Here is a 27,979-nt window from a genome sequence, read left to right as displayed (position 1 = left end):
ATCAACAATTTGTTGATCGAAAATAATACCAGTCAGATACGTGACGGTCTCTAGAGGTGATAACATCTCAATGGTTTTACCAGCTGTAGACCAATAATGTACCGTTGTAGCAGTCTTTTTATGTCCGAGTCGATGTAAACACGTGTGTACATATTTACTCGTACTTCGTTCATTCCGCGCGTTTGCTACGAAATTACTCGTATAATTCGGATATTTTATGGGATATTATATTTAGAAAATAATCTTGAGGATTTTATGTGTGAGAAAGTTACAGTTTTGGTAATTTTTTATCGTATGTTGCTTTTATTTGTAGTGATTTGAAGAGTTATAAAGGTAAGTTTATTTATATAAAATTTGTATAAGAAAAACAAAAATGTACTGTGTATTCTCTAACGCACAACTTACTCTAGTGCCCTAAAAATTGACTCTCAATCGATTATGGCGTGTCGCCAAATTTTATAAAAAAGAAAGAAAGACAATTTTGACATCAAGTGATAATAAATCCCCAATTTAGATGGAACAACGACTTTTACTCGTTTATCAGACTTTTTTTCTATCATAATAAAAAATGCCGATATCTTCGCAATGGCAAATGCAGTCTTTATTACAGTGAAGAACCATCTTGATCATCAGCTTTCAAATGAAAAAACCCTCATTAAAATCGGTCCAACCGTTAAAAAAATAGTCTCTCAATGATCGCCAATCATGACCTTTTATGGTCGTTTAATATTTTCAAGCGGACAGGTAGGACCCTAAAATGTTAAAGTGTTTTGGTATGGCACAGGCAAGTTGGCAGGTCAAAATAAAAAGTCTAAAAGTTACTTTCAAAATATAGGTATTATGTGTGTTAAAATTCAGACGATTTTACATTTTACATACATTTTAAATAATCCAATATTTTAAATTGGATAATTTAAAAAAATCTACTTTTCAAGAGGAATTTATTTGAAAATTGGGCACTCCTTGTAATTTCTTTCAATTGATGAATGATTCTCATGGCACTGGTCAGTGGGCAAAATAAGGTTGAGAGCCTATGGTTTGGAAGCTGGGACACAACAAACGATCATAGCAAACTATAACTTACCCTATTAGACTAATAACAATACCCCTATTTTTTTACGTTTCCTCATCACTAAGCAAATAGGTACCTAGTATGATGATGATGAGTACTACTAAGTATCTATTAGATACATAATAGTACTTAGTAGTAGGTACGTATTAGCCCAGTGGATGACGTCTGCCTCCGATTCCGGAGGGTGTGGGTTCGAATCCGGTCCGGGCCATGCAAACTTTTCAGTTGTGTACATTTACGAAATTGAATATCATGAAGGAAAACATCGTGATGAAACCTGCATACCAGAGAATTTTCTTAATTCTCTGCGTGTGTGAAGTCCGCAATTGGCCAGCGTGGTGGACTATTGGCCTTACCCCTCTTAATCTGTGAGGAGACTTGAGCTCAGCAGTGAGCCGAATATGGGTTGATAACGAATGTACTTAAACAGCTGTTTTATAAAAAACCATACGGAAATACTTGGGTGTCTGGTTTTATTTGTATAGTTTCATTATAAATTACTTAAGCAAATTTTAAATATGGAACAAGTAATACAGTAAATATTATCTACGTAACTACTTACTTACGTATTATATATGTAAGTAGGTAGTACATTGTATTCTTTGTTATTTTGTCCTTGTATAAAGTTTACCGAATGACACTTAAACCATTAAAAGCGTCTGTAATACATTTGTCGTTTTATTACGTCTATCTTCATTCTTTTTCCTTCTGTATTCTACGTTCATGCTACCGGCTTTATCGATTTCATCGCCTAATCGTAATTCTAATAAAAAATAAAATTTAAAATTATAACCTGTATTATTTAACCCGTAAAAGTATTTGTATATAGACCGAATAAAATCTAAAAGAAAAGATAATGTATGTAGATGTAGATAATATTTTATTTTTATAACAAAAATTACACATTTTCACGAAAAATCCCTGGCATGAACAACCCTGTTTTGCGTGGTCGTTACTGGGCATACCCCTGTATACTTAAAAAGATTATGACGTCAGAAGTTGAAGTCTTTCGATGGATAATGGAAAAAAGGAAAGGACATTATTGTCTCCGCTTGCTCATACTATTATAGTATCAGACGGAGTAGTATAGTCATGTTGTTGAAATGATCCATTTTCGTGGATACATCATTTTATTTTGCTACTGGTATGGACTTTTTTTCACTTAACACTTAATTAGTAATTACGAATATATATCACTTATAGGGTGACTATCCTTGGCGTCGAACTAAACATCACTTTGTTAATGAATTAATGTATTCGTCATTTACTTTATTGCTTAGAGCTTCGTCGCAGTTATATTGTAATTACATTAGAATAGTGGTTCCCAAACTCAACGTCCGACCCACTTAACAAAACTGTTTATGTCGGGATACTGGACCCATTTCTTAGAAAGAGGGCATAAATTATTGGTAGCCCTCAGACTATCTGATCTTTGTGGTCAGAGGTAACAAGTGCTTATATAAAGGTTGCAGGCCTATTCACTAATTTGGTCTTTATTAACAACCTATTAAAATAATCATATTAACTGAAGAAAGTCATCTACCTACTGTATGATATCCACGAAGGGGTTGTCAGTAGGCAACGGATGTCATTTGTTACATAGAATCTCAACTTCGTATACCTATATCAACAAACATACCTCAAAGTTAGTGAATTACCCTGCTGGGCAATGTACTAAAACAAAAATTATCTTACGTTGCTCAAAATTCGCTCACGACCCACCTGTGGGTTACGACCCACACTTAGGGAACTCCTGCATGAGAAACTTCTATACTTACTGGTAAGGTAGATACACTTCTACGTCTGACACCATAGCATTTATTAGCCACGCCTATCTATTTACCAAGGACGTAAAGTCACATTTGCATATACTTACTCGCTACTTGTATTGTTATCTCCACCATAAAACAATACTTAGCTACCTAACGCACATGAGCTCATCAGTGGACTTTGTTCAATATTTGTGATAAAGCCACTTACTTTTTAAATTTGGCTAATACGTTCTCTAATGAAGGAAATTCAAATTCGATTATTTCAAATAGGCTTATTTACAAGTTTTTAAAATATCAAATTCGAATGCCACCGGTATCTCGTTAAATATACTACGGCGAATTTATTTAAGTATTTAAACACTCAGGGAAACCAAAATTTATAGGATTAAACTTTTATCAATTGTAAATTATAGTACTGTATGACTTTTTCATTTCAAAAGAGCAACTGTTGAGTTTCTTGCTGGTATCTTCTCAGCAGAACCTGCCTTCCGAACCGGTGGTAGAATCTCTACAAATAGTCATCTGACGTGTCAAAAGTGCTTGTAAATTGAGCCTACTTGAAATAAATGAATTTTGATTTTGATTTTTGATTTTTAGGATACAACAATCAATCACCTTCAATTTGTACAGAACCCTCGATAGGCGAGTGTGACTCGCACTTGTCCGGCATTTTTGTGTTATCTACATTTAACTTGCTTCTTGATTTAACACATTCGTTCGTTCTAGTTTTCATGATTGTGTTATTTTCTTACACTTTGGCAGAATGAGAATCTTTCTGCTTTTATCCGAACAAATATTTAATGATAAGACGTTATCAGACAAATAGATTTGGAACGTGGCAATACCTAGATAGTGGAATATGAACGTACACAGACTTCATAGTTTTGAAACTGATTTGCTTTAAAATGTAGGTGGTTTAGACTTTAGAGCATTTATTCTCAAAGTAGTCCAGGTAGTCCCCCAGGGGTCCACGGAATACTTAACGGGGGTCTACGTTGACGTGATAACAAAGATCAAAGATCTAAGGCAAAGAATCAGTCGGTATTCGTGCTACCATTCAAAGTAACAAAAATCTTTCAAAACGTTAGCGATTATGATATGTAATACTAGCAGTCATCCTACGGTTTCCGGCATCATAGGTTTATTACTATGGGAGTATAATAAATATAGCTTATGACACTTACAAATAAAGTGGCTTTCTATTCTTTTTTCTTTACCGCCCGTCACAAGTTGCAGTAGTTATGCTGTGAATTTACTGGGACGGTTTTAATTACTATACTACTATGTTAAACATGTTTCATGTAAACAAACATTAGCGTAAGATTAGCGCAAGTCTTCATAATAGTTCATTAATAGTTAATTCATATTAGAAAGAGAATTGTCTAAATCGGTAACCCTGATTCAGATATTATTATCCCTTACATCTTATATTATCAGTATAGATTGTATTTCATATGTATGAGTCGATATCGCCTACGTTTGCTTCACACAAATATGCCCGTCTCGTATTTTTAATATGAGGTTCAAATACCTCTGTTTCCTGAATGCATCGAGCTGCGAGGACATTCTTGGAATTCTTAAATGTAAACAGATATTGATATTTACGCTTTAATAAATTTCAAATTGTGATGTCTCTGCGATATGAAAATAAAAGCTGTTTCGTCGGTTGATTTTTATCATTCTCGTAACTTTAGTTTTAATATTTCGACTTGAACACCATTATCTCATAATCTGACGTTTCAAAAGTGCTTGTACTTAACCTTATCTTGTTAACTTGTGTAGGTATAATTTGAAATAAATGAATTTTGACTTTGTTCGGATATGTAGGTTCGGCAGGTTCCGGATTCGAGTTCTGAGAAGGGCTATGAAAATAATACCTACTGCTATTTCTGGAGTAGTAATAGTTAGAGGTTTTTATGACATAGTCACAGAAAACATATGTACAAGTGAGTTCAACCGGAAAAGTAACTACAACCTACATACCTACTTATTATTATTACTGTGCCAAGTACTGTGCAAAATTAGTTCGGGGGTCCAGGATAAAACCTAACCAGTATAGTAAGGGCCCCATTTTTTCATTTGCACCAGGGCCCTTGGTTACCTAGCTACGCCACTGCCTACGTAGTGTGGTTCTGGCAGGGTTCAAATAAGTGAAATGGGATTTTTTAGGGGTCTGAAATGTTTAGGGGTATTTTCAGGGATTTTTTGACTCTTCAATATTTTTAAATTGATGATAATTTTAATATTTCTTTCTTGACCTAGAGACTTATAACGACATATAAAACGTTATTCTACAACCACTCTGAGGTAACTGGCGGCAATTTTCTTTTTTCACCTCGCATATTCCCGTTACACGGGGTCTGTTTTCCCAATCAATCGGCGTCACTTCGAACGCTGGTATGCGTCTTCGTCAGAGAGTCCCAGTTACACAGTATACAATTTCTAAATTATTATGAATTAATATTTTTTAGGGTGACAACTCAATAATTAAGGCGATTTTAGGGGTTTTTGACACAAACTTTAGGGATAAATATTTTGGAGAGTTGGTAACACTGGGTTCTGGTTATATACGAGTCCTTGCCACTTACAGGTGGATATCGTATACGGTTAATAATTATAATTACTATACTGTAACTAAAACGCTGCTGTTAATGAAGGCTAATTGTAATTATTGCGGTCGAGAGGCTAATACCACATTAAAATCACATATTAATAAATACCTAATATTCATTCTCTACTGTGTTTAAATTGTTGATAAAATTCCAAGGTTGCATACCTACCTATCTACGCATTTCTTTTTTTTTTTATAAATTATCTATGACTAATGAAATAAATTGTGCTAAGCTTTTAAAAATATTTCTACCTACTTAACTAATAAAATTAAATCTGATGAGTTATCATTAGTTGGAAACAGCAGTCTCTTTGTTTATTTTTCTATTTCATTGACCTCCAAAATTCCCAACATAAATTACCTATAGTAGGTAAATAGGTATATATCTATCTTTAAGTACCTACTTGTATGAAAAAATACCAACAAATTATGCTATTAGCTTGCAGGTAATCCTTTTTATTCTTTCCAAGTTAGCCCTTGACTACAATCTCACCTGATAAATTGAAAATGATGCAATCTAAGATGGGAGCGGGCTAGCTTGTTAGGAGTTAGAAGAAATTATGAAATTAGGAATATGGTGGTAACTAGCCACGGAAGAAGCCCCCCACCAGCCAATAGGTTAATAATATTAACTTTTAAAATTGAGTATTGAATTTTCGATACTTTTGAAACCTCGGTTTCTTTGTTTACTTTCCTTATTTCAATGACCTCCAAAATTACAACGCAAATAACCTATAGTAGGTATGTTGTACCTACTTATAACTTTATACGAACTACGTAAACGGTACAAAGGTCCTTGTAGAAGCGCATAATATCAACATTTCGGTCATTAACATCTCCAAATACACATTTATATTTAGCTTTCTTTATCCCTCCGCGCGATTCATTTATAGGTTTGTTTTGATGGCAGATTTTATATATATATCGAAATATATACGTTGAAGCCGTTTTTTTTATAAGTATGGACTGAGAGACTTTCCTCGTTTTAAGCTGAATATTTGCTAGGTCATGTTCCAACATCCAACCATACCGGATTTGGATGCCGGATAGATATTCTCCCAATAAATCTCAAGAATGTTACCTAATACAGGCATGCCCAATGATATTTTACTCTATAGACAGGTTACGCACAAAATCACCGCAAAAGGTGATCCGAATTTAGCTAAGTGGACCAGTGAGCGCACACTTGCACAATTTTGTGTTTAATTCCTTTATATATTCAAGTTTATAAAGTTTTTCCACTTCCTGAACACACAACTTGACATTGTAGACAATATTTAGGTAGGTACGTATAATTTGTTTAAATAACTTTCGTTGTTTAATAAGCGACTAAATGAATTTAAGACAAATAAGCACATTTGTCCGCCTCAGTTTTGATAGCACAGAAAACATAATAAAGTATATTTAGTACCTATAAATATTAAAAAATTTGTGCCATAGATGTTTGTTAATTGTTAACTCTGTCAGGGCAATATTACTGAATGAAATTGGCTGAAATTAGGAACAAATTATATCCTGGATTGACTACTATTTATGTCGTAAAATCCACAGATTATCCGCATTGTCAGCATTTAGAAAAGCAAAGGTTGGTAAATAAATAAATCAATCAATCAATCTACTTCGGAAAATCCGTTCAACTTTTTTAGGTGAACCTAGTGATATAAGGAACGGATATTTTGAGTGTATGAGGAGCGAATCCAAAGGCAAATGGGACTTCCTTGAATATACTACTACTGCTACTATCACATTTATTACCCCAAGTCTTCATGTCAATTTGTCTATATAGCTTGGCAACTTCGTTCGTAACACTCCCGATGGTCTACGCGGGCCGGGGGGCGTGTAGCGATGAATGAGAAACCCACCTGATTTCCCCGCACGCACGATTTCACACCCTCGCAGTCTTTCCCCCCGTCGCCTGCATATCATGGGAGTGTCATTAACAAACTTGCCACATATACTGTGTGCTTAGTTTTAAACAAGTTTGTAAAATGGTGATAAATAAAAAAATAAACCTTGGCTGAGTTTGTTGTGGGCTCTTCTCGGACCAAGGCGCGTTTGGAACCTTCGTAACTTTAATTTTAAGTTTACGAATGATTATTATCACCATCATCTTATTATCTGGCGTTTCGAAAGAGCTTGTAAACTAAGCCTATTTGAAATAAATGAATTTTGACTTTGACTATAGCAATTAGCATTGAGCTGCCAAGGCCCGGGTCGTCACTCTCATCTATATTCTCTGAATCTCCACATTACGACAGATCAACATTGTAACACTGCGCGTGTATTACGAAGGTACACGTGTTCGAATACACACTGTCTGATAATGTAAGTGTGATAAAAATATAGGTACCTACATTTGCATTTATTGATTTACATGTGAATTAATTAGTCGACTTGCATCCGTAGCTGTAGATTAGGTTATCATTAAATAATTAATGATCCCGACCTCAATCCCGACCGAATATTTCAATCGCGGTGGCCAATCTCATTTTGAGAGATATTATAGTGCACAAGTCTGTGCAAGAACCGTGATAGCCCAATGGATATGACCTCTGCCTCCGATTCCGGAAGGTGTGGGTTCGAATTCGGTCGGGGGCAACGACCTCCGACTTTGCAGTTGTGTGCATTTTAAGAAATTAAATATCACGTGTCTCAAACGGTGAAGAAAAACATCGTGAGGAAACCTGCATACCAGCGAATTTTCTTAATTCTCTGCGTGTGTGAAGTCTGCCAATCCGCATTGGGCCAGCGTGGTGGACTATTGGTCTAACCCCTCTCACTCTGAGAGGTGAAGAGGTTGATAATGATGAAGTGTGTGCGCAAGCACGTACTTGTATTGACGGCCTCCATGGCGCAGTGGTATGCGCAGTGGACTTACAAGACGGAGGTCGTGGGTTCGATTCCCGGCTGGACCGATTGAGAATTTCTTAATTGGTCCAGGTCTGGCTGGTGGGAGGCTTTGGCCGTGGCTAGTTACCACCCTACCTAACTTGTAAAAATTAAAAAAAAAATCACATGTGCATTTTCTATTTCCTCACTCTCATAGTCTGATGGGACGGCAGACTGACACGACCGGAGAAACATCAGGTACAGGTGGCTTTACTTGCTCTCCGAGGTACGAAAATGTACAAACACAGCCAACTTCCCAATTAAAAAAAAATCCAGGCTGCTTTTATAATTTTTTTAGGAACAATCCCAATAACCCACGGTTACCTGGGTGCATCATTGGTCCTAGGGGACCAGAGGGATCAGATCATTATTATCCTACTAGTCCTACTTCCTACTTCCTACTAATATTATAAACGCGAAAGTTTGTATGGATGTTTGGATGTATGTTTGGATGTTTGTTACTTTTTAACGCCGCTACTACTGAAGCGATTTGGCTGAAGGAATGGAAATAGATTTTACTCTGTATTAACACATAGGCTACTTTTTATCCTGAAAAATCCATGGTTTCCCGAGATTTGCGAAAACTGATGATTTTGATAATATGAATGTTTGTTACTCTTTCACGTCTCGACTACTGAACCGAATTAGCTGAAATTTGGTATTGAGATATATTATAGCCTGGATTAATACATAGGCTACTTTTTAAAATTTAAAATCCATGGTTCCCGTGGGATTTGTTAAAAACTAAATTCCACGCGGACGAAGTCGCGGGCGTCCACTAGTACCATATATACGTACTTGTACTCGTTGGTTCAGGGGTAGAGTTTGTCTGGGGATAACGAGGTCACAGGGTCATACTAAAATGACCCTAAAACCTCGTGATCAACATCAGTGACATAGGAATGATCATAGGATGAAATAATGTTTAAGTGCATATAATAGTGTGCTCAAAGTAGGCTAAGGGAAAACTACGGTAGATCAGTGCCTACAAATGCTACAAAATGGGAAATTCCTTCTTCAATTCTGGACAATTCATCCTCAGGGCATTGCATTTTTGCATCTATGATGTGCCTTAAACAGTTTTTTTTTATATTTCAGTAAGCACTGACTTTAAACTAGACTTCCAGGAGTTTTTAATTTCTTGCACGCGAGTGTAATGCGTTCAAACCCTTAGTACTATCCACGGCCGGCCCGCCCATAAGGCGAACGGAGCAGTCGCTCCAGGCGCTAAATCATAGAGGGCGCCTAAATGGTAAAGAAAGTTGGTCACTCCAGAGTATGGTCAAGATCTTCACGTTCCATATTTACTTTGCACTCACAATTGGTATAGGTACCTATATATTATCAGGAGCAAACAGGAGAGGCGCCATAATTGGATCTCGCTCCATTCTAAAATTTACTTCGGGCCGGCGCTGGTACTATCAGTCAAATACGAGTAGGTAGAGACATTAAATATTATTATATCAAATATCTGATATTTCGCTCTTAAGTTTGTACACAAGAGATATGAAGAGCCAATATGTGGACATTAATAAGCAATCAATCATTTTGTATGTACCTACTATCATTGACTAAGGGAATGATAGACGGAATACGAGGAGCACGATACGTACGAACAAATAATTGTTTTTCCATAGTTTTTCACCACGTAAACTTGATTTTTACAAGCGGCATCAGACCACCCAGATCCAATAAAACTCCTCAAATTACGCGTTAGATTGAAACCGGATAATCCTCAAATGTTGAATCTACTTTGTTCAATATATTAATATAATTATGTATACATAGACGCGTTCGAAAACCTCGTAGCTTATTATTAACCGACTTTAACATAGGAGGAGGGGTTCTCAATTCGACACGTAGGTATGTTTTAATTTTTTTTTCTTACCTCAAACTGGGTTTTATTAACCAACTTTTATGTTTTTTATCTTATCACGTTTTTATAAAGTAAAAAGATAAATGTATTGTGATGATTCAAAATGAACATAAAATCTCATTGAATAAACATTTCGATTATAGATTTTTAGCGTCATAGAAAGATTAACGTGAAACATGCACTACTAAAAAAATTACGATGTTCCCACAGAAACAACATTTACAAGAGTGAAACGGCAGGGTACAGTTAGTTGTACATAAATATATTTCGTATACACTGTCAATCATCAAATAAAAAGCACTCCTGAGTACCGTCCATATTATTCCTTTAATCTGTGTTATCATTAAAGGAGTATCGTCGATATAAACCTATATTCGGCTCACTGCTGAGCTCGAGTTTCCTCTCAGAATTTGAGGGGTTAAGCCAATAAACCACCGCATTGGCAGACTTCACTCACGCAAAGAATTAAGAATATTCTCTGATGGTATGCATTTTTCGGTCCATATAAAGTTTGAGACACGTGATATTTAATTTCTTACAATGCACACAACTGAAAAGTTGGAGGTGCATGCCCCGGACCGGATTTGAACCCACACCTTCCGGAGTCGGTCATATCCAAGGGCTATCACGGCTCTCTATATGGGAATATTCTATATTTGAAATACTTTTATGCAACGTAATTTCTAATGTTTGACCGATTATAATAAATTAGCAAGCGCCCGTAACTTCTTCGGCGTGGAAATACCTAGGACCATTCCATAAATGACTTGATGTTAAGGCAAAGAAACATAATAATTATGTTAATTGAATTCAAGTCGAATTTCGTCCATTCAGGAAATTGGTTGGGTTAAATAAATATTTTCGTGAGCTTAGAATCGTGCGCTCATATTTAGCTAACTCTAGCTAAGAACGAAGTGGAAAATACAATCGGTATTTTGTGAAATAGGTAGCTCGAGTATTGAGTAGGTACCTGACTTAAGCTGACTCGATACTACTCGTATAACATTATTCATTATTCTCTGATGACTACTACCACAAACGGCTTAAAAATGACATCTGATTGGCTGGATTCATTTAGTGTTCCCCATTATCCCCATATCTATGAGACAAAGACATCCAAAGAACCACCGTTGAGGGTAGTTGGTATACTATAATCAATGAGCATGCCCACAATGCGTAAACCCTTAATAGTGATTTAAAAAAAATAGAATCACTCTAAAATGTATTAAATAAATCATAAATCTAAGTTTTAAATTATTTTCTAAATATTTTTCATGGTCTATGATTTGTATCAAAACCTCGGAGGGCTTTTTCTCTTTGGCTTTGTACAGTGAAGGGCTAAAGATAGCTGTATATTTTCAAAATAGTGATGTGCCAAATACAAATATTCACTTTTCATTCGTTCAATTTATAATGTTAATGTTGTGTATTGTGGATGAATAAACAACTATTTAATGTATTTACCATAATTTTATTAACACTTTAACTGTTAATTATAGCAACTATCATATTATTTTTACGAAATCTATTTTTGAGTTCACGCATGCACAGATAATTAAATTATCATTTACAGTAACTAATGTGTCACGTTATTCACTAATAATTTTTCGAGGCCAAAGCCAAACATGCATCATAAAATATATACTCGTATAATAGGAAATGATGAAGATATCTACATAAAGACCTTAGACCAACATATCAAGAACTACACGTGCCGGGAATTTTATGAATGTAATTTAGATTTCATTCTGAGAGGAGACTCGAGCTCAGCAGTGAGCCGAATATGGGTTGAAAATGATGATGATGAATGATGAATTTAGATTTGAAAACCTTTGAATTGAGCTTGAAGACTGATTATTGTGTACATTACATGATCGAGTTTGCTTAAAAACTAATTTGACAATAGATTGCATAAATAAGAAAAAAATGTATATTGGATTCGAAATTTGAATAGCAACTATCACTTGTGTACTATTGGTAAGAGATACTTATGTAATGAGGATGTTTTTTGTAGACAAAACTATTTGCTTGAGCTGACGATGCTCAAGCAAATCGATTCACTATAAAATATAGTCAATCGATAGTATACTCGTAGGAATGTAAAAAGTGAATATATCTCAATCTTAGTGTGTCTACTACAATAATTATGTATATCTATCTACTCATACTCTTATATAACTTGGTGTATGATTTTATTGTTTTGTCTTGGCATAATCTTTTGGATAAATCCGGGATTATCCAACTGGGACGTCGGTAACACGTTATCTTGGTAGCATTGTTTACGTACTATGCTTTCGACAAATTAATGTCTCATGTTCATGTAAATGTTTCTAATCTTGTTAAGTAGAAAACCTACAAACCGTGTGTGGAAACTATGTGATTTAATATTTCACATTTATATTCTTGATGTGATCTATAATAAACGATTCTTATGCAGTATGATTATAAATATTGATAACTAGCCGTTGCACCGCGGTTTCACGCGCGTAGTTTCTGTTCCCGTAAGAATACAGGGATAAAACAATACCATTCACAAATAACGTGGTTTTCTAGTGGTACAAGAATTTTCAAAATCGGTTCATTAGAACCAGAAATTACCCCCTACAACACCACAAACTTTACGTTTTATAATATTATTATAAAAAGTAAAGTTCAGATTATCAATACAAGTATGTTAAAAGAAAATGGTAATATTTTATAACCCACTCCACTGCCCTCTATTATTAATTCGTATAACGTAATACATTTAACATATTTCGTCTCTAACACTCAGTGTGATGGTTACATCATCAGATAACATTTATCACTTATGAGTAACTTAATAATCCCCTAAAAACGAGAGCGTTTACATAATTCGCTTCGTATTTTCAGTATTATGACTGTTACTATGCGTACGTTTTTGTCTACTGATGAGTCTCTCGATAAATTTAATTCATCAGACATTACATTAACTACGAGTATATCGTAAATATCGATTCACTTATCATTATTTTATCTGCAAAATTAGTATTAAAAATATTTTCGGAAACATACTTTGATGATAATGTTGCACACTTAGTAACGATTGTAGTTTTGATTAAGAATATATTGCTTGAATTTTTATTATTCTGACAGTTTAATAGGTTTTGTGTATTCTTCTCTATTTCAGCCTTATTGGTTTTTCTGTTTCTACTTTTTGTTATCGTGATTTAATTGTGAGCCATTGTTGTTCTTAAATTACCTTTTTGTGATTTTTATACATTTTAATTATTTACTTCTGCCTGTCGTTGTTAACTTATAACTAAGTTTTAATATTGCACATATTCAAATGGGTAGGTAACCAAACAACCAAAGTTATTATCTTTGGTTCTTTGGGTACCAATTTAGTGACATCAATTCCAGCTTTCTATAGTTCGCCGCTAGACCGTTTTTCTTGATTGGAAACAAGTGGACTGCTTCCCGTTTGATTTGGCAATACCGGTTCAAAGATACTTCTGACCTCTTTTTATAACACAGGGGTTAATTCCCACGACACATTTTACTTGTGATCATTCATAAATCATTCTTATATCTATTACACGTAAGACATAAAATGGTGCACGAGAGTGCACGAGTTATAACGCAATTTTGAGTTCATTCGCCACTAATTTGATTATGTACATTGACCTTCGTAGCGTATGTAGGAAGGTATTTATAGTTCTTCAGGGATGCTACAAATCAAATAAATGCATATTATGACTGAAACTACCTACCTACTACTAACTGAAACTATCATATTCAATATTTTTCGCCTTTATTTTTCATTTTCAAACATCACTTTTGTATTGAAATTTGTAGCGTTATAAAAGCACGTGATTCAAGAAAAAATAACTAGATCTATTTTGAAATAATTTCAGTTCTAGATGTTTTATCTTTTTTATCCAAACAGTTGAACATTTATTATTACCTACGTTTTTAGATGATTACAAAGTTAATCCTCAGTCTTATCGTAATTCAAATCAAATACGTATGCTGGTGCGGTTTAGTTTAAACTTGTTGTAAAATAAATATCTACCTACTTAATTACATTTTAAAGTAATTTTTTACTCATTACCTATATCTTTAAAATAGGTATGTACAATATCCTTATTCTCACCTAACAGGCCAAAAGCTTGTGATAATAATTGAACTCTAGACCTATAGGGTTTGAGCTTCTTAGCCTAATTGTTCTGAGTTTCTAAATACTTGTTTCAGATACAATGTCTTCTAAGGAGATAGCAAAAATAGAAAAAAGTGATGGAATTGAAAACAAAACGGAAAGTCTCTGTGGAAGCAATGTCAAATTACGACGAGAGCTCGGTTTGTTCTCAGCCGTAAACCTCATACTTGGAGTGATGATAGGTTCTGGAATATTCGTGTCCCCAGCATCTGCCCTGGAGCACTCCGGATCTGTTGCACTGTGCCTAATAGTGTGGACTGTATCTGGAATCATATCCTTATTAGGTGGGTGTAGGTAAGATGCCTCATGCCTGTTAAATATTTACTAAAATTACATCGTGTAACAGAACTTTTGCCATGTACTACAATAGTTATGTTTTTTCTCTTATTTTATTAGCATATTTCATTTTCTATTTTAATAATGTTGATACAAAAATATATTAAATAAAAAAAACCGGTCTTCCCAAATTGAGGCTTTAAAACGTAATCTTAAAACGCGCTCTCTTATGAATTACTGCATTTTGTATCCACATATCCGACCCTTGGCCCTCTTGGGTCAATTCAAATGAATTGTCATTACATGTTCTGTTAGTAAAATATAATAAACACTTTGTAAACGTTATGGGATTAGTGGCAACCTTATATTTATTACTACGGCTTATATCGACAATAATGTTTTATCACTCGATATAGATAATACATTACACAGTACAGTACTATGACCTCTCGTTACTTACCTAATCAATTCACATCCCAATAATAATAATTTGTTAAATCAAGGTTGCTAAAAGAATCAAGCTTTTGCAAAAATTCTATAGCATTTGGCAGTCAGATATATTAAGGGTGGTAAAACATTTGGAATCGCAAAGCTAAGAGGTTAACCGATATACAATATATGACGTGAAAATAAGTACCTACGAGTAACATGCTATCTCATCCCACAACACAACGCCACTTGCCATCCGAATGAATGAGTTTATCAGCTAATTCAATTAATGTAGAACACACTACATGACTCAACACCGGCGTCGCGTCCTCTGGGGTGGCGCGTTGTTATACACGATAATATTATGGCTGGTAGAATTCCCATTTCCCCTTAATAAAACTCACAGTTTACCAATTTAAATTATCATCAGCAGTATAACACGAGTTTATAAATGGCCCACTAACAGTACTCTTTTTCCTCCTAACAAAATCCACATCAACATACTTCTCTAAATGCAGGTTGGTTTACGATGATAACGTTTAGTTCCGTAACGTTATCAAGTGTTAAGGACAATGAACGAGACTGATGTGTCAATATCCTTTCTCAGGCACAGGGTGTAACACCACTCAACTTTGGTGAATGCTGCTTATAATTTATTGGAATTTTGTAAAATATTTAATTATGTGCAGTATTTTATTGCGTGACCCAAGATTTGAACCGAGGACCTTACGATCTGAATCCAAACAGATTAACATTCTACCAACGACGCAGTTAAAATTGATTTTAAAAAAAAATACACACACAAAAAAATTCCTACATGCTATTTTTTTATTTTCCAGGTGCTTTGTCATTCGCTGAACTGGGAACAGTTCTTGGTAAATCGGGCGCCGAGTATTCCTACTTCCAAGAAGCTTTTGGAAAAATGCACAAATTTTGGGGTCCATTGCCCTCGTTTATATGTGCATGGATTTATGTTGTCATATTAAGACCTGCTGAAGTAGCAATTATTGTGATGACTTTTGCAGAATATGCAATACAACCTTTTACTACGGACTTGCAAGCTGATTATAAATCAATGGCAATAAAATTAGGATCTTTATCAGCACTATGTAAGTATTATCAGAAATGTATATTATTGTCACGAACTGGTAATTTTAACTTTTAATATTTCACCCAAATACCCAAATATTACATTAGTAATTGACTTAACAGTTAAATAGGATTCTACGTATACGTAGGTACAATGTAAAAAAATATGAACCAATAATAATCCAACACATAATTTATTAGCGGCTTATCATTTTTAGTGTTGCATCAAAATAAAGAACTTTCATTCATTTATTTGTCCTTTTTTTAATATTTAACAAAGTTTCTATATAAAGAAAAAGCCCTCACGCTGCGGGACATTCGAGTGTCCCAGCAACCGGTGGTCAGGGCTCCAGAGTGAGGAACCTCGTCACAATAAGCGCCGTCTCAAGAATCACTGCCTTCTGTATCCAACTCCTGTATCCAAGTTTTTCGCTATAAGAACATTGACTGAAACCACTATCGGAACTAAAGATGACATAATATTCGTACACATGGCGGTAATCTCATGAGTGAGGTCCAAGTATCTTTAAAATAATAATTATTAATTAATACTATAACTAATGTAAAATTATTCATTCGATCAAAATATCCATCGGATTAGACTTCAGTGGCACAACACTATACAGAGATTGATCTTGTCAGTGTCAACTGTCAAGAGTATGTTTGAAGTTGACAGGTGTCAGTTGTCTTTGATACGCTAAACGAAAACGTTCTGTCCGACAGTCCGAGTCCGTTGAAACTTGAAATTCAAACATTAATTTGTTGAGTTACCAAAATGTGATTTAAATTAACTGTAATAAAATATTGTAGTGCTAATGGTGTGCTTTAAAATTATAAGCATTTTATGAAGTGAAGTGTGAACTTTTGAAGATTAATAATTGGACAAATATTAGTTGTGTAGGGACAAGTGATATACTGCAAGTTTTTGAAACAATTACCAATTCATTATTAACATTAGGACTTTTGTTGTGATTTAAAACAATGGGGAGCAAATTCGATGAGAATACCAAGGAGGCTTTATCTCGCGAACTAAGAGAAGTACGACAACGATGCGTTGACACGCACAATATCATTGAAAACTCTCCTCTGAACCAGAACGTGTATAATAATAACGTCGGCCAGTCCGCCCTTAACTACGTAGAAGGCCTGCGGACACAAATCCAAGACTCCGAAACTGGTAAAATACCTGTTGATGAGAATCTGATCATCAACCAGTTCATCAAGGAAATTAAAGTGAAGAATCAGCATATGCAGATGCTGTGTGAATGTACTCGAGCCACTATTTTGGATGTTCAGAATGAAATACAAAGGTAAGATATTGTGCCAAACTTCAAGTCTGTATTGTATATATAAATTTAAAGGCTTCAGAGTGGAATAGAAGTTTAGCAAATACTTAAGTTCATTTGGTATTAGTGTGTGATGAAAATCATTGTTAATACAGCAGTAGGGTCTTATGGGTAAGAATTGTTCATTACAATTAGATACCTTCTCACCTATGTGACAGAGTTTAATTACAACACAGTTAATGAAGTGGTCCTGTGAAGGATCTTTTTATTCTTTTAAGATATGGAATGCTTTGAAATCAAAAACTTCTTGATTGCAACTAAAATTGCTTCTTTGAACTACTATCTGGTGTTATACTTGCATAATAATTTTATAAAAATAAAACATCTGTTTGTTTGGATTGAATAACCTCTGAAACTACTAGGCCAACTTGAAGAGTTATTACACATCCAATCATACATTATCCCTGTATTCCCACAATTTGAAACTACACAGTTGAAACTGCGGAGTGTTTGTATGTATATTATATATTATAGAAAAGGTATTTTCATACATTGTATAATTAATTTTCAGACTAAACAACCACACAGCCATAGCAGAAGAAGCACTCAGCAAGCCCAGAGTCAACCCTGGCGGTGTGACTCCAGAACAAATAGACAGAACAAGGGATGCTTTCCGGAACCTGAAGACCGAGTTACATGGATTGATTAGATCAGTATTCAAAGATGATAGTGATATAGCGTTTGATATTATTGGGGTAAGTGTTACAGATTGTAGTTGTTTTAGAGCTTACTAGCAAAACGCCCTTGACTTCATCCATGTGGAATTCAGTTTTTCACAAATCTCCATGTACCATGTACCATGGATTTTCTGGGATGAAACGTATCCTATGTGTTAATCTAGTGTAAAATCTATTTCCAATCAAAATTTCAGCCAAATCGCGTCAGTAGTAGCAGCCTTATAGAGTAACAAACATCCAAACAAACTTTTGCGTTTATAATATTAGTAGAATTGCTACAGAACTCGCTCGGGATGTACCATCAAGTGCTTATTTTTGTCGCCAGGCAAAATTACTGTGTTCTAGTCTAAAGGGCATGTTTGCATGCAAGGGTATTGCACCATGTGGCTATCAAAGTTGATAGACAAACGGCAACACTTTAGGATGTGTTACTTGGATTGGGCAATGGAACGCAGTATGCTGAAATTGAAAAAAATCCATAAAGTCAGACATAAAATGATCAGAGAAAGAACCAGAGTCACAGACGCCTTAAAACATGCCTTGAAACAGAAATGGCAATGGGCAGGACATATATCGCGGTTGAAAGACGCCAGGTGGACACTTAGGGTCACTGAATGGCAGGGTCCACTAGGCAAAAGGAGAGTTGGCAGACCTCAGAAGCGCTGGACAGACGACATTGCTCAAGTGGCTGGTGGGGATTGGTTGAGGTCAGGACGGGACAGACGAAAGTGGAAATTGCTGGAGGAGGCCTATACCCAATACAATGGGATTCATGCAAACGTAAAATAAAAAAAAAAAAAAAAAAAAAAAAAAAAAAATTGTATTACTAATTTGTATGAAAAATAAAGACTTTATTATTATTATTATTATTGTTTGTAATGAATAGGCTCAAAAAGTACCTGACCGATTTTAATAATTCTTTCACCATTCGAAAGCTACATTATCCACAAGTAACACAGGCTGAATTTTATTTTGGAAAAAATAGGGTTCCGTAAGATATTTGGGTTTTTCGGACACAAGGTGTAAAAACTCAACCAGAAAAGTTACTTATTTTGCGTACACTGCCTAAACTATAAAAGATAGAACCATAAAATGTTCTAATTAATTGTAGATCTTATAAATATCTACAAAAAAGTCTGCGACACACTATACCTATATGTTGAGTGAGGCACAACAACCATTTTTTCATTTAAATTTTTTGTTTTTTTTAGGGTAGGGGTAGAGTAGGGGTAGGGTAGGGTAGGGGTAGTAGAAAGTTTACATCGAGTTTCACGCGGACGAACGACAAAGTCGCGGGCGTCCGCTAGTACTATATAAAATAAATGTGATTTTCTGCACAACTGTAGTAAAATTCCTTTAGCTCTTAACTCAACGTCCATTCGCCTCGCCCGATAAACACTGTTCGACACAGCACCTGTAACACAATAAATTATATTATGTGGTTCTAAAGTGAAGTCCCAAAGTTCAACCAGTATTCTCCTTTTCCTGAACCCTAAATTACGTTCTCAGCCACCTAGGCTTGCTCCATCACCAACACCTGCCAACCCACTTTGGAGCAGTGTGGTGGGCTTAAACTCTATATCCCCTCTTATATAGCGAGGCCAATGTAAAAAACCCTGAGCCCGAATCCTGATAGGGCTGGTAATGATGAATATATTAATTTAGATTAAAATAATGTTTCTATTTTCTTCCAGCGCTTAATGCAGCTCAAAGAAGATTCAAATGGATACATAGAAGTAGAAGATGAGAATGCAATCATCATAGAAATGCTGAAGGATCTCAATATTATTTCAGTGAACCCCTACAATAAACTTGAAGTCAAATTTGCTTACTGATACTTTTAGTCCAGGATCTGTAACTGATCACTATTTTTCATTTATGAAAATTCTTGATTCTGGTACCTGACAGGGTTACTGGGTAAAAAAAATTTCTGAGCATAAGAACGAGATAACGAACCGCACAATTTGTAGGACAATCTGGCTGTTAAATTGTTTAACTATTAATTAAGCAACACTAAAAGAACACTCAGTAATAATTTTTGATGACCTCATTACTGATACAAATTAGGAAGGGAGTTAAGCTACTTACAGAAAACTTAATAGTAATCAATTGTAAAAATGCTTCACGGATCCTGGATTTTTTTATTTTTGCAAAATATATTGACAATTAAAAAAAAAACCTTTTTGTTTATTCTTTGATAAAATGGCATGTAGGTAAAATATGTTATCCAAGTTGTACCAGTGATGCCATTTATGAGTATATTGAAAACATAACGATCAAAAATAATTCGTGTGCACCGTAACGCGTTACGTTACGAAGCGGTTTACCCTAATAAGTTATCCTAATAATAATAAAATACCCTGAATTTGTCACTCCAAAAATCAAAATGGCCGACATTTGACGGTCTCAGACGAATAGTGATTATTTGGTCTGAGCTCATGGTCATTGTTTCTGCATACTTGTATATATTATGTACTAGCGGACGCCCGCGACTTCGTCCGCGTGAAAGTCGTTGTAAACTTTCTACCCTACTCTACCCCTATCCTACCCTACCCTAACCTACCTCTACCCTACCCCTACCCTACCCTATCCCAACCCTACCCCTACCCTACCCCTACCCTACCCCTACTCTACCCTACCCCTACCCTACTCATTAAGGCTGCACTTCTTTATTTATTCCTCCCACCGCGAGTCGCGTCAAGCGCGGCAACCGTTACACAAAAATAATCCATATAGCATGAATTAGTATTCACGCGCGATGGCTTAGCGTATTTCTTATATAACTTTGGTGTTTCTTTACCGATTTTTATGATTCTTTTTTTATTGAATAGGTAATAATGTTAACTTTCTTATTAAGGATGAGTGATGAGTGTTATAAACATAAGAGTAGACAAATATAATTAAAAAGCTCCGAACTGCTAAGCTATCGGAAGTTACACGTGTTATTGTGAGTCAACCATAAAAGATAGACATATATATGCTGTTGTGTTTTTATAGATAATTTTAAGGAGAACATTTCCGTCATACATAATTTCTATGTAGCTTTAACCATTAAGGCTGTACACGCGACGGAAGCTTAAAAAATTGAGTAACTTCTCCCGTTTTCTCAACATTTCTCTTCACTGCTGTGCTCCTATTGATTGTAGCGTAATGAAAAGTATACTATAACCTGCCCAGGAGTATGTAGAATAATTGTACCAAGTTTCGTTAAAATCCATCCAGTAGTTTTTGTTTCTATAAAGAACATACAGACAGACAAAAATTTTACTGATTGCATTTTTGGCATCAGTATCGATCACTAATCACCCCCTGATAGTTATTTTGGAAATATATTTCATGTACAGAATTGACCTCTCTACAGATTTATTATAAGTATAGATTATGTAGTAAATTTTGAGCATTTTTTTGTATTTCTAAATAAAATTTGAAATCAAATGTGTTGTGCATTATTATTCTTTTGTTCATACTTGGTTGAGCTTCTACTAGGTGGACTAATGACATCAAGAAAATAACAAGGAGCTCTTGGATGTATGCAGCTTGGAAATGTGGTCTTTGTTAGACAACAAGCCTATGTCCATCAAATGATGATGATGATGACTCTTTCTCATTCCTCTCATTGGTCCAGTGGTTTATGTGGTTTGGGACCACAAGGTCCTGGGTTTGAATCCTGGTTAAATATGAGTTTTTCTTGGTGGGCTTGAACTCCATATCCCTCTGATATAAGAAGGGAGACCTTGCCCAGTAGTGGGCTATCAAAATATGCTGATAATGATGCTAAAACTCACTAAGGGCCCCGTATGGGTTCGAAACTAATCGGGCATATTCCGACGTTGTGACAAGATTTAGCCGTGTTTTATTTTGGCTGGTGGGAGGCTTCAGCAGTGCCTAGCTACCACTCTACTGGCTAAGACGTACCTACCGCCAAGCGATTTAGCGTTCCGGTGCCTACGATGTCGTGTAGAAACCGAAAGGGTTATGGATTTTCATCATAATCCTAATAAGTTAGCCCGCTTCCATCTTAGATTACATCATCACTTACCACCAGGTGAGATTGTAGTCGAGCGCTAACAAAAAGAATTAAAAAAAATATATGAATAACACTCACGATAGTTTAAAGTCTGATGATGATGATTTTCTTTCAGTTGTGATGACGTATATAAACATCACGAGCGTGAAGTTGTTCGTGAAGGTGCAGAACATATTTGGCGTGTGCAAAGTGTTCGCGTGTCTCGTCGTCATCGGCGGCGGCATCTACGAGATCGCTAAAGGTAAAAGCCGCGTAATATAAGATTTTAGATGTCAGCGGTAATACAGGGGCGCGGCGCCTCCCTCCGACTCGAAGTCGCCTCACGCGTCTTGATTTAAGCTTATAGCGACACACGCATATTTACAAGACGATATAATGATTATATAATAGATGTTATTGTTGGATGTGAAGCCCACATATTCATCCGTTATTCATTCATTATATTTTGTGATGTTCCTTTCGGTTTTATGTAATAATGATAGATACTAACTGTAAGTACCTAATTCTAACCAGCAAACCAACCTTAGATCGGCGCAAGGCGAACACTCAAAAGTTGCATGTCTTATGGTATAGTAACAGAACCGTGATAGTCCATTGAATATGATCTTACCCTTCGATACTGAGGTTCGAATTTGGTACGGGGCATGCACCTCTAACTTTTCAGTTATGTGCATTTTGAGAAATTAAAATTTAAATATTTATCAAGTGTCTCAAACTGTGAAGGAAAGACATCGTGAGGAAACCTGCATGAATTTTCTTAATTCTCTGCGTATGTGAAGTCTGCCAATCCGCATTGGGCCAGCGTGGTGGACAAATTTCCACAGCGTGGTATTAGCCAAATTCCTCTCATGAGAAGCGACTCGCGCTCAACAGTGAGCCGATTATGGGTTGTTCATGATGATGACGGTATAGTACCATTATATGTATATGTAGTTATTAATTGCAGGTAATACAGAGAACCTAAAAAAAGGCTTCGAAGGCAGCACCACGAGCCCGGGCGGTATCGCGCTGGCGTTGTACTCCGGCCTGTGGGCGTACGACGGCTGGAACAGCGTCACCGTGGTCACCGAGGAGATCATCAACCCCGGCATGTAAGTGCTTCCGTCAGACAAGCCCTAGCGAGGCAAACACGCAAACAGCAAGTTCTGGGTTCGCCCTCCCTCGATTCGGCCCAAATTTCCGAGAGGTCGAAAGGGCCATGGGAGGTGGTGGGTTGTCCCTGGTGGAATAAGCCCTAGCGAGGCACTTTCGTTGTGCTGTGGCTATGGGAAGCTTTTATCTCAGACGGAACGGGACGACCTAGTAACGAAATATCGTTTCAAAAGTACAGTAGACATACGTCATCTTTTGAGGGTATATCAAGGAGGTCAGAATAAAGAATAAACCTGTTATATATAGCTTGGCAACTTCGTTTGTAACACTCACGATGGTCCGCCCGGGCCGGGAGGCGTGTAGCGATGAATGAAAAACCAACGACTTATGAACCTCACTTCCCCGCACGCACATTACACACTCGTGCAGTCCTTCCCCCGTCGCCCGCATATCATGGGAGTGTCATCAACGAACTTGCCATATAGCAATAAGCATTGAGCTGCCAGAGTAGAGTTTAATTCACTTTCGACTCATACATTTCATTGGATACCGGGGCTAAATAAACGGCCTAGGCGGGCAAAATAGCTAGCCATTTCTTAACATGTGACGTTATAGTCCCGTGGAGGACCTATGCCTTCGATTCGGTGGGTTCAGTTATGTTGGCCAGCGTGCTGGACTATCGGCCTTACACCTCTCATTCTGAGTTGAGACTCGTGTCTCAACAATGAGCGGAATAAGGGTTTAAAATGATGATTTATGACATAAATACCAATGATGTTAGAAGAAAAAAGAGGTAGATAGGTTATACGCGGACCGGATGTGGCACGTTAAAACTATTTAATAATACTAATTAGCAAACCTGACCGCACTGCCATCGCGCTGTGGACAACGCCGCTGAAATCATTTTTGTGTTCGTTATCAACCCATATTCGGCTCACTGCTGAGCTCGAGTCTCCTCAGAATGAGAGGGATTAGGCCAATAATCCACCACGCTGGCCCAATGCGGATTGGCAGACTTCATACAGAGAAATTAAGAAAATTCTCTGGTGCAGTGATAGCCCAATGGATATGACCTCTGCCTCCGATTCCGGAGAGTGTGGATTCGAATCTGGCCCGGGGCATGCACTGCCAACTTTTCTGTTAGCATTTTAAGAAAATTAAATATCACGTGTCTAAAATGGTGAAGGATATAGAATAGGTACATCGTGAGGAAACTGAGAATCAGAGAATTTTTGTGTGCCAGTTGTAAACATCGAATGTAGTTTATGTAACCTCTTATTTCTTCTAACATCATTGATAAACACGCTACGAATGGTAATATTAGTGTGGATACGTTTCTTTTCTAGCAACGTACCGCTCAGCATATCGGTGGCGGTGCCGCTCATCACGTGCCTCTACGTGTTCATGAACGTGGCGTACATGGCGGTGCTGTCGTACGCGGAGATGGTGTCCGTGCCCGCCGTGGCCGTGGCGTTCGGCGCGCGCGTGCTCGGCCCCGCCAGCTTCCTCATACCGCTGGGCGTGGCGGTCGCCACCTTCGGATGCGCTATGAGCGTGCAGTTCGGGGTTACCAGGTGACAAAATCATCATTCGTCAACATAGGCTGCCAGCTTTCCAACTACGGATGCGCCATGAGTGCGCATTGGTGTTACCAGGTGACAAAAATCGTCATTCGTCAACATAGGCTGCCAGCTTTCCAACTACGAATGCGCCATGAGTGCGCATTGGTGTTACCAGGTGACAAAAATCGTCATTCGTCAACATAGGCTGCCAGCTTTCCAACTACGAATGTGCCATGAGTGCGGATCGGTGTTACCAGGTGACAAAAATCGTCATTCGTCAACATAGGCTGCCAGCTTTCCAACTACGAATGCGCCATGAGTGCGCATTGGTGTTACCAGGTGACAAAAATCGTCATTCGTCAACATAGGCTGCCAGCTTTCCAACTACGAATGCGCCATGAGTGCGCATTGGTGTTACCAGGTGACAAAAATCGTCATTCGTCAACATAGGCTGCCAGCTTTCCAACTACGAATGTGCCATGAGTGCGGATCGGTGTTACCAGGTGACAAAAATCGTCATTCGTCATCAATACTCGTTCATAAGCTGCCAGCTTTCCAACTATGGATGTGCCGTATACTTAGCGTAACCAGAAAAATTTAAATATCCCGCCGAGTCCAAAAATATTTTTTCTTTTTTAATACAGACTTTACGCCTCTTGCGTTCTATCCCTTTTGAGTCTTAATTTCTTTCATACATTATGAACAGAGACTTAAAATACTTAGCTTCCTCTGTCCAGAGTTTTATTGTAGCTTAGCTTATTAGCTCAGACTTAACCTATTATACCAGGCTTAAACTATTATTATATATCAGACTTAAACTATTATTATACCTGTGAACTTTAAGTTATAAAAGTCATGTCACACCTTTCCAACAACGCGACATGACCGGTTCTGACCAAAAAAAATCTCTCTTTAAAAACGAAGTATAACGGAACTGACAAGTTTAATTTACATCAAAGGCTCATAATAATTATAAATAAATAAATAAATCGTTTATTTGTCATAAAAAAAGGTATTACAATTTTCTGAAGTTCAAGAACTGGCTGTCCTAACTAGATTTTATGGATCTGTGTTAAGGACAACCAGCCCTCCTTTGGTGGAAATACTCCACAACGTGCAAGTTTGTTCATCTGCTGCGCTCGAGGAAATCCCAAATCTTTGGCTCCGATTAGTTAATCATTGCAATAATAAAGCCGAGGTCGGAGTCTCAGAGTAACCGCCCTTAGAGAGTCGTTCCGTCCACATTTTCTGCATTTGCCGTCGGTCTCCATTATGCGATGCTTCTACGTACACACAAAACGCCCGGTGACTGATGTCTCAATAAGGAGCCTACGGCTAAGTGCTGTACTCGGAAAAATAAATTATAACTCTATAATTTATAATAATAACGATTGTCCACAGGGTATGCTACACCGCAGCGCGCGGCGGTCACATGCTAGAGGTGTTTTCGTACGTCAATATGAAACAGATGACGCCCGCGCCTGCAGTCGCTTTTCAGGTAAACACATATAACTATGTATGTCTGAATCTCATATCGAAAGTCAACCGAAACTACTGAAACCTGCAAGCTGCAATTTACACAGCGGTTTTTTAGTGTTGGTCTTAAAAGATTTTTGAAAATTTTAGTTTTAAATGGGGATAATAACTGGGAGGACCTTGACTAAAAGTTTGCTCTTTTTATTCAGAAAGAATTTCTTCACAATTTCGCGCAGCGTTTGCTTTTGAATAATAAAGCCATAGAGTAATTGTAAATAAAATATCACCATCATCATTATCAACCGATGGACGTCCACTGCTGATAGTGATACATAGGTCTCTTGTAATGACTTCCAAACATCACGGTCTCGAGCCGCCAGCATCCAACGGTCCCCTGCAACTTGCTTGCGCTTGATGTCCTCGGTTCGTCTAGTGGGCGTCGACCAACACTGCGCTTTCCTGTGGGGTCGCCATTCCAGCACCTTGGGACCCTAATATCCATTGACTCTTCGAACTATGTGCCGTGCTTATTGTCACTTCAACTTTACGACTCGATAATATATAAAATAATTTATATGATTTAAAAATATTTCTTACAGGCAATACTTACATCGATATTTATACTGGTTGGCAACATTAAAACTTTAATAGACTTCGCAAGTTGGTTCCTATGGTTTTTCTATGGCTTAGCAATGGTTGCCTTACTTGTATTGAGAAAAACGCAAAAAGATACACCAAGGTTAGTTTTATTTTTAAAGAGTCATGTCAGTTGTTTTCAAACTACCTGACAGCCTAAGTCGGGAAGGTGTGGTAGCAACTTAATACAATTTATTTCATTTTTAGGCCGTACAGAGTTCCTACAATAGTGCCGTGCTTCGTGTTGCTGGTATCGATATTTTTATCGATATTCCCAATAATACATGATCCGTCGATGAAGTATGTAATGGCTATTGGATTTATAGTCATTGGAGTCGGAGTATACACGATGTTCGTGTATTACAAAATGACACCTACTAGACTATTAAGTAAGTAAATGTTTAATAGAATAATTTATGCTAGGCTTAATTATTTGAATTTTAAACAAAATAAATTATTGTTGTTGTGTATTATATTTTATTTTTCTGATTGCCTCTGTAGTCCAGTGGTTAGTCTATATGGCTTCGGATCATAAGGTCCTGGATTCGAATCCTGGGTCGAGCGATGAGATGTTGAAGTTTTATTTTTTTTTAACTTTAGGGTTGGAAAGTTGGTGATTATACACGTCCATCTTTCGGAGAGCACGTAAATCCGTCGGTCCTGATCATATTTATCTTCATATTTATTTATCTTTTAAAAATTGCACTTCAATGAAAAACTGTAGCCGAAACATACCAATTAATTAATGTTTGTAATTATTTTAGTTGTTTTTTTCTTTTGATAAAACGATTTTTTTTTATATTTTCAGGAAAATTCACATTCCTTACGCAAGTGCTTTTCGAGAGCGTACCTCCTAGCAACCGTGAAGACTGATTTTAAGATTATTTGCCAATTTTGTACATAAAAACTAGTGTTTAAGGAATAAAATAAAATTATACAAAGATAATTATAGTTATTATACAAGAGGTTCTC

At 36.6% G+C, this 27,979-nt stretch overlaps 2 protein-coding genes across 3 annotated transcripts; both read left to right on the top strand.

Moving 5' to 3' along the window:
* The first annotated feature begins 117 nt into the window (after positions 1-117).
* On the top strand, positions 118-27,972 carry LOC112044636 (b(0,+)-type amino acid transporter 1). Of its 2 annotated transcripts, XM_024080535.2 has the most exons (10): positions 118-333; positions 14,433-14,681; positions 15,942-16,211; positions 22,357-22,482; positions 23,188-23,332; positions 24,680-24,907; positions 26,297-26,393; positions 26,971-27,110; positions 27,215-27,396; positions 27,816-27,972. In XM_024080535.2, exons 2-10 carry the CDS (start codon positions 14,438-14,440, stop codon positions 27,878-27,880), a joined length of 1,497 nt encoding a protein of 498 aa, XP_023936303.1. In that variant the 5' UTR covers positions 118-333; positions 14,433-14,437; the 3' UTR covers positions 27,881-27,972. The 2 variants fall into 2 exon arrangements, with proteins under 2 accessions (XP_023936303.1, XP_023936304.1); XM_024080536.2 differs by lacking the exon at positions 118-333 and having other exon boundaries at positions 14,551-14,691.
* LOC112044637 (uncharacterized) lies at positions 16,857-21,649 on the top strand. The gene is made up of 3 exons (XM_024080537.2): positions 16,857-17,501; positions 18,049-18,232; positions 19,909-21,649. The coding sequence occupies exons 1-3, from the start codon at positions 17,173-17,175 to the stop codon at positions 20,047-20,049; spliced, it is 654 nt and encodes a 217-aa protein (XP_023936305.1). The 5' UTR covers positions 16,857-17,172; the 3' UTR covers positions 20,050-21,649.
* Positions 27,973-27,979: the final 7 nt, after the last annotated feature.

The sequence above is a fragment of the Bicyclus anynana genome, chromosome 21 (genome assembly GCF_947172395.1).
Source record: "Bicyclus anynana chromosome 21, ilBicAnyn1.1, whole genome shotgun sequence".
In the NCBI taxonomy this organism is placed as follows: Eukaryota; Metazoa; Arthropoda; class Insecta; order Lepidoptera; family Nymphalidae; genus Bicyclus; species Bicyclus anynana.
This window is presented reverse-complemented; position numbering and strand designations above follow the sequence as displayed.